General features: G+C 42.2%; 1 protein-coding gene across 12 annotated transcripts in view; it reads left to right on the plus strand.

Moving 5' to 3' along the window:
• DLG1 (discs large MAGUK scaffold protein 1) overlaps window positions 1-7,773 on the plus strand; it is a 371,668-nt gene that overhangs the window by 23,932 nt on the left and 339,963 nt on the right. For all 12 annotated transcript variants that reach the window (XM_026650152.2, XM_026650157.2, XM_026650147.2 and 9 more), the window contains exon 3: window positions 3,572-3,738. In XM_026650152.2, coding sequence (XP_026505937.1) covers window positions 3,572-3,738 — 167 coding nt within the window. The remainder of the gene's footprint in view (window positions 1-3,571; window positions 3,739-7,773) is intronic.

The raw sequence follows: 7,773 nt of genomic DNA on the forward strand, positions 1-7,773 counted from the left end.
TGTTAGTCTTAAAGGTGCCACAGGACCCTCTGTTGCTTTTTACAGATTCAGACTAACACGGCTACCCCTCTGATTCATAAAATGAAGAAGTTCATAAAATTTAATGCCTACAGTAGATACAGCATGTAAGTTGTAGAATGGTGCACTGCATTGCTTTAAAGCGATTTCCACTGCATTGAAGGTACTGGAATTTGAAGGGATATCAATTCTTCATTGACATCGCTTATGTGATTCCCTCCCCCAGCCCCCTCATCAGGGAAAAATGGTTTGAATAAATGTCCATAAGATTGTTGTTTGTAAAATCGAGGTTCTGCTGTAGTTCGTTCTGTTGTGTCCATTTTTCCTTATTGTTCATAGTTAGGTGGTGGTTTACTACATAATTGGACACTCTTTGCTACCATTTTCCTTTGTCATCTGGTTATGCAGTTTTTCTTCATGTATATTTTAATAAAAATGCATGTTTTGATAATTGGGGAAATACTTTTTTCCCTGTCCCTTGTGTGCCATCTCAAACTAACCTGCGGCAGTGCGTTATTCAGTCACTTATAGATTAATTACTCCTGGAGGCATTCTGTGCCAAAAAATTAAAAATTGTGCACCAAAAAAATTAAAAATTGTGCTCACAATATTTTAAAATTCTGCAAATTTTATTTGTTAAAATAACGCTACATAATCTTGCCTGTTTCAATTATTTTGGTAATTTATTTCAAAATAGCTGTCAGTAAGTATGTCTGTAACAATAAAGACAGAGAGACACAAATTCCCCCAGGAGTAGAGTTAAAGAAATCCCAATGACAACCCAGTTCCTATTTCTCTGGCCCTTCCCCTCCTGCCCCCCAGAGTCCAGCTGGGGGCAAGACACTCACATCTCCCCCACCAGCCCACCTGCGGGGGACCCCCCCCAACCATCACACCCAAACCCCCTCCTCCCCAGAGCCCACCCGTGGGGGGACCCCCAGCCCAGATACCCACACCCCCTCTTCCTCTGCAGAACCCAGCTGCAGGGTCCCCCCTTGCCCAGACACCTGTCCCCCAGGGATCCAGAGGGAGAAACAGCCTGATGTTTGGTCCCAGACTTGCATGGAGTTTCCTGTGTGCTGCCCTCTCCTTCCCTCAGGGCATGCTGGGAACTGCAGCTGCCAGGAACCCTCTAGCTCCCTCTCTATCCCCCCCTCAGCATTGTCTTCTATGTGCAAGCTGGGCTCTGCCAAGTCGAGTGGCCCCTAGTGGCGGCTAGTAGCAGTGCAGCCCATTTCTCACGCGGGGGAGGAAATTCTGTGCACACAACCTTAATATCTGCAAAATTCTGCATTGCGCAGTGACGCAGAATTCCCCCAGGAGTAATTAATTAATTTATAAAGTATAAGGCCACAAGGTACTATTAAATCATCTAGTCCAGGGGTAGGCAACCTATGGCATGTGTGCCAAAGGTGGCACATGAGCTGATTTTCAGTGGCACTCACACTGCCTGGATCCTGGCCACCAGTCCGGGGGGCTCTGCATTTTAATTTAATTTTAAATGAAGCTTCTTAAACATTTTAAAAACCTTATTTGCTTTACATACAACAATAGTTTAGTTATAGATTATAGACTTATAGAAAGAGACCTTCTAAAAACGTTAACATTACTGGCACGTGAAACCTTAAATCAGAGTGAATAAATGAAGACTCGGCATCCCACTTCTGAAAGGTTGCCGACCCCTGATCTAGTCTGACCTCCTGTATTTCACAGGTGATTTAAATTTCATCCAGTTACCCTGTATTGAGCTCAGTAACTTGTGTTAGGCTAAAGGCAGGTCCGGCTCCAGGCACCAGCTTAGCAAGCAGGTGCCTGGGGCGGCCAGTGAAGAGGGGGGCGGCACGTCCGGCTGTTCGGCAATTCGGCGGCGGGGCCGTCACTCCCTCTCGGAGTGAAGGACCCGCCGCCGAATTGCCGCCGTAGAATGAAGCGGCTGTAGAGGTGCTGCCGCTTGCGATCATGGCTTTTTTTTTTTCCCCCCCCACCCCCTTTTTCTCTGCTTGGGGCGGCAAAAACACTAGAGCCGGCCCTGGCTAAAGGATATCTTCCAGAAAGCTATCCTGTGTTTCAATTACCTCCCCTGGTAGTTTCTTCCACTGGTTAATCACACTCGCTGTTAAAAATGTGTGCCTTATTTCTATTTGTTTATAAACCCTAATTTCAATTTGTCTGGATTCAGCACACCATCTTGTTGTCCTTCTGTCCTTTGCTGAATTCTGTCCGCTCTTTTTAATATGGAGTCACCAATGACTACTGCTTGCCACCTTTGGATGGTTGAAAACTCTTTTTTGTAGTTTCTTGCTTGATATCACAAGGATGAGTATGTTCCCTGTAACTTTGTTTTTGTTCCTTCAGCGATGGGCTCATCACTGATGAATAGCTGAATATTTGATGATAATTCAATACTTCTAGCTGGGTTGAATGGCTTCTGTTTCTCTTTCCCCTCTTGATCAAATTGCCTGTCTGCTTCTTCCATTTCTGTGCAGTGTAGTTGTAGACATGTCAGTCCCAAGTTATTAGAGAGACCAGTGGTCCAATAAAAGATATTACCTCATCAACCTTATGTCTTCAGTTTCTACTGCCTCTCCAGTTCCTTTATCACCGATCTTCTCCTTGTGGTGTCTGTAGCACCGATTTTCTGAATCTGTTCTAGTATTGCCACCACCTTACACATCTTGCACCAGAAATCTCTTGACTTCTGACAGAAAGAAAGATAGCAAATCCAAGGCATGTCACAGAAGTTCTTTTTTTGTTCATATCCACTACCTGTGGAAGAGCCATACTTGAACAGAAAGAATCACAGTTCCTCCTGTAAATATCCTCTGAAAGTCCCCTGTTTGTTGCCCCATTCTGCTCAAGGGTTTGCTTGGCTACTGATTTGTATACCAAGTGTTTCTCCTTTTGCTCCATTTCCTTGCTCTCAGGGAGGGATTAATCACTCAGATGTCAAACGCTGGGTCTGATCAGAGACCCAACGGTGCCAGCCATGTAATCTTCACAGACCCAAACAGACCTGTCTCACCTGGCGTGACCTTTATGGAGACAAATAACAAACAGACCAAACATATAACTCACCAACTATCTGTACCTGCAGTCAGAGGATCTGCAGCTACTCCCTCCGAAATGCTCCTGTTTGCCTGTATCCTGCCGCAAAACATATTTGAGATACTTGGATTTTTTTCCTAAACCCCAGTTTAATTGGCACAAGAGTCATCATCTTTTAGCATTTCCCTTTCTTGAAACTGGCTTGTCTAGCCTTAATTTTTCCTTTACCAAGGAAAATAAGAAGATAATTGAAGCTTAAAATTAGAAATGCTGTAACTGGTAAGTAACTTTGTTTTTTGTTATCTTTGTACTGTATTAATTAGTCAATCAGTGATATGTGCTGCTTTTACCCAGGCAATGCTGCTTTCCATCTCAAGTTTTATTCTGGTTATGGTTCTAAAATGTTGTATAGTCTTGTGTAATTTTTTTAAAGCTTACTAAAAGAAACTACTAATATAATTGTACTGTAATATAAAATCTCATTTCTGAAACATTTTTACATTTCTAGATATTCAAGAATTTTATGAAGTGACCTTACTGGACAATCCAAAATGTATTGATCACTCTAAGCTATCTGAACCAGTACAACATGTGAATACCTGGGATTTCTCCAGCCTTCCAAGCACAACAGTGACATCAGAAACACTGCCAAACAGCCTTAGCCCAAGTATAGAGGTATGGTGTGGATGATGATCCTATTTATCTCACTTCTTGATCAGACATTTCCTGTATTATGAGATGTAACCCGCTGCTGGTTTGAGGATATCAACTCATGTATAGTTTTGTTCTTATTCCTCACTCCCTCTACTTGTCAGAAGTATTTATATTCCTGGGAAAAATTCCTGTGTTACTTTTTTCCATCAACAATCTTAGTCACAGGAGGACTATTGTAGAAATAACTTCTTTAAATACTGGATATGAGCGAGCATTTACTAAACAAAAAGAGGTGTATGCACTCCATATTCTTGACTGTATCCTTAAACAGGGCTCTTGTTCTCAAATCAGAGGTTTGCAATAACTAATGAGTTCAGAATTGCCACACCTAGCCATACAAACTTGAGATCAGATCTAGCCATACGTAGAACATGTTACCACCACTGGATCCTATCTATCAGCATTTCACTCCATTGAAATGTTTTGCTTGAAAATCCCAGCGATTTGTATTGGTGGCTCTCTTCTGTTACTCTTAAGAATATGCTGCTACCCTTATCAAGGAATGGAGAAAGGTCCAGTTGGCTGAGTCAAGCTGAGCAGTTCATTCCCTCCTAGTACAGGAGCTGAGTGTGCAGCCTCTACATTAATTCCAGCCCTTTTCTCTGAGGTATCTTCAAAGCCATACAGGAGCTTTGGATATCTAATTCACATTAATTTTAAAGGAAATTCGAGGACCAAATTTCTTAGGTGGCTTTGAAAATCTCAGTCTTGAAATAACTTTTCCCCATGTGCCAGTGTAAATTGCTAGCACTAGGATATTGTGACTCATGGGGGAGTTAGAATTCTTCCCTCGTTAAAATTTTTAAGTTTATCACTTTTAAAGAGTGTGGTTTGTGCTGAAAATCCTCATTCTGGGGTTCCGTGTTTTATCCAAAGTAGCAAATGTTGTACATATCTTTAAAAATATACTAGATATGATTCTAGGAATTAGAGCAATGAACCTTTAATTTTTAACAAAAGTGATTGAAATGGCAAAACTAGAGTTGTAAGACATCTATATGATCTCCTACACATCACATGTTTGTCTCTAATCTACAGTGGAGTCGCATCATAGGCGCATTTAACTTACGCTATTTTAACTATACGCACTCAGCAAAACAAAAAAGAAAAAAAGAGAAAAATAATTTAAATACTGTACCTATAGTGCGGGCGATTCCGCCCGCCATTCCACTCAATGAGCGTTTGACTATACATGATTTTCGCTTTATGTGCTGACTTCAGAACCTAACCCCCGCGTAAGATGCGACTCCCCTGTACTAGAAATTGAGCATGTGAACAAAATAAAGGAGATTGTGCTGGCACTTGGGCTTTGACAAATCTCTTATAAAAGGTTGTTGTGGAAGCTGTCATGCAATAAGAGAGAGGTAGAAACCGGCAAAGAGAGAAAAAAGTAATAAAAGGTAAATTTTCATCATGGCAAAAGAGTAAAGACTGCTCCAAGAGTTTTTGGTAGAATCTATGTTTAATATGAAAAATAGGATGGCAGAATTTGCAGAATATATATTGAGTTTCTTCATGACTAGAGACAACTGAAGAACCTCTGAGGGGACCTTACAAAATAAGTGAATGTTCATTGGGAGATGAAATTTTATGTTGACAAATGTAAAGTAGTGCACATTTAAATGAATAATTTGAACTTTTCTTGTATGCTTTATTTTACCTGTAACCATTCAGGAAAAATTCCTGAGTGTCACTGCGGTCAGCTTAATGAAAACATGCTCAATGTGCAGTAATGATGATAATTTTTTTTTTTAATGATGCATAAGGAATAGGATGCTATTTTTAGTGGGTCAGCTTGAGCCCCACTAGCGTGAGGCTGTCTGCTTGGACTGGAAGGCTTGCTCACAGTTGCAGTGTAGGCATGCCCTAAGCTATGTGGACTATATCAGCAAAGCTACAGGGCTATAGCTATGCTGGTATAATCCCATAGTGTAGATGCAACCTATACTGACAGAAGGGGTTTTTCCATTGGTTTAGGTACATCACCTCCCTGAGGGATGGTAACTAGATTGATGGAAGCATTCTTCTTTCAGTCCAGCTTTATCTGCACTGGTGGTTAGGTCGGCATAGCAACATCAGTCAGGGATGTGGGTTTTTCTCACCCTTAACCAACATAGCTGTGTCAACTTAAACTTTAAGTGTAGGCGAGCCTAAGTGAGTTACCCAGTCTGGTTTTACAGGTTAACATCAACACCTTGTTTGTTCTTCGAGTGTATATCCTTATGGGTACTCCACCATAGCATGTGTTTGTGCGTGTGCACTCTTGACCGGAGATTGTAAATAGCAGTGTCTGGAGATCTATGGCAAGCAGTGCCTTGTGCTCCCATGTGTAGGGGTATGAGGAGGTGTGGACTTCAATTTCTTTTTGACTGCCTGTGTTTTGAGACGGAGCAATTGTTTTTTGCTGCTTTCAACCTGCTTCCTGCCTTGATTGTTTACTTCCCTTGTTTGTTTTGTTTATTTTAGTTTTTATTTTCTAGTTAATTTTTTTTCTTAGTTGTAGCATATTTTGTGCTAGGGGGTTTGCCCCCAATTTCTTGCCCCTTGTGGTCTCTGGCCGTTCCCTGGATTATACCTAAGACTCTGGAGTTCCAGCTTTATCAGAACTGCCACAGGTCTTTTCCTCATAGTGATGGGCACTCAAGTTGTCTCTGGTATCTCGGAGAAACTCACGTACCATCAAAGTGTAAAGTCTGCTTGGGGTTCACAGGTAGGTCCCACAAAGATAGGCTAAACTGAAGCTTCTCTTAATAGAATGCTCCCTATTCCTCCCGCCCCACCTGGTATGTTGGCCTCAACCTCTTAGGCCGCTCCAGTGACTTCTGGATCTACAGGGGCAGTTCCAGAGATGAAACACTCAAAAACAAGATAACATCTCTCTAGAGGTTCTAGAAAGAGGGACAAGTCACCTCATAGAGCTGATTCTTGTCCCACAGTGGGTACAGCCGATTCTCCAGCTGATGCTGGTACCGAAGCCCTGGTACCTCCTAAGAAGCTCTGATCAGAGAGACCATGCAAAGCAATGCGCCACAAGGGGTGGGGGTGGGTAGAACCAGTTCCTGTCCGGTAGCTGTTCCCTGATGGGAGGGAAATGTTTTGCCTGACGGTAGGGAGACTGTCCAGGTTGCTGGCTGCAAGGAATAAATCCTGCTCTAGGATGCATAGGGAAATGTGTCCTGGAGGAAGCCTTAGAAGGGGAAGATTGGATCTGAGAAACTCCTGCGGGGGGGTGAGGGGGGGGGGGGGGCGAATTTCATAAAACCTTTGGGTTTGTACCCCTTAAAAGGAGTGAGCACCAGAGTGTTGGAGCAAGTCCCTTAACCTGTCCCAAACCTGTCACAAAACCATCTGGGCAGTAATCTGGTTAGAGTTGATAAGATATGCAGTCGAGTCTTAAAGGAAAATCTAGGTAGCGGTAGTGAAGACTCCAGTCGATGCTACTATTCAGTATGAGTAAATGCTCACACATGTCCCATCAACAATGTCCCAGCATGGTGTTAGGAGACACTGTGCTGCTGGAGGTGGCATCTTTCAGATAATAAATAAAACTGAGTTTCTAACTATTTACAGTGATTAAAGTACCACAACAATTTTTGCAAAAGTTAGGGGCTTTAGACCATGTGTCCTAGCTATTTTAAAACTGGACTGTTGTATTCTGTTCTCTTCACTTTCTGCCCTGACCTGGGTAACAGTTGCAACCTTAGAGGTGGCTGCATTTCAGTGGTGGGTAAAGTAACAGCATTAAAAAGTTTGAATACTTTCATACCTAAATTCCCAAAGGGCATATTCTGGTTTATCTTGGTTTATTATCCTTTTACCAAATCTCTGGTCACAGATAACATAACTTGAGAAATTATTGAACAAACTAGTTTCTGGGAGGGTGGGGGGAGTGGATGGGGAGAGAAGAGTGCAGATGGTTGGTCTGATGATTGTATGTGAGATCCAGTAATCATCCATTACATTTAAAAAATTTTCCCTTAAGAATTAGGTTGAGAT

The sequence above is a fragment of the Terrapene carolina genome, unplaced genomic scaffold, assembly GCF_002925995.2.
Source record: "Terrapene carolina triunguis isolate 2854851 unplaced genomic scaffold, T_m_triunguis-2.0 Scaffold88, whole genome shotgun sequence".
Taxonomy (NCBI): domain Eukaryota; kingdom Metazoa; phylum Chordata; order Testudines; family Emydidae; genus Terrapene; species Terrapene triunguis.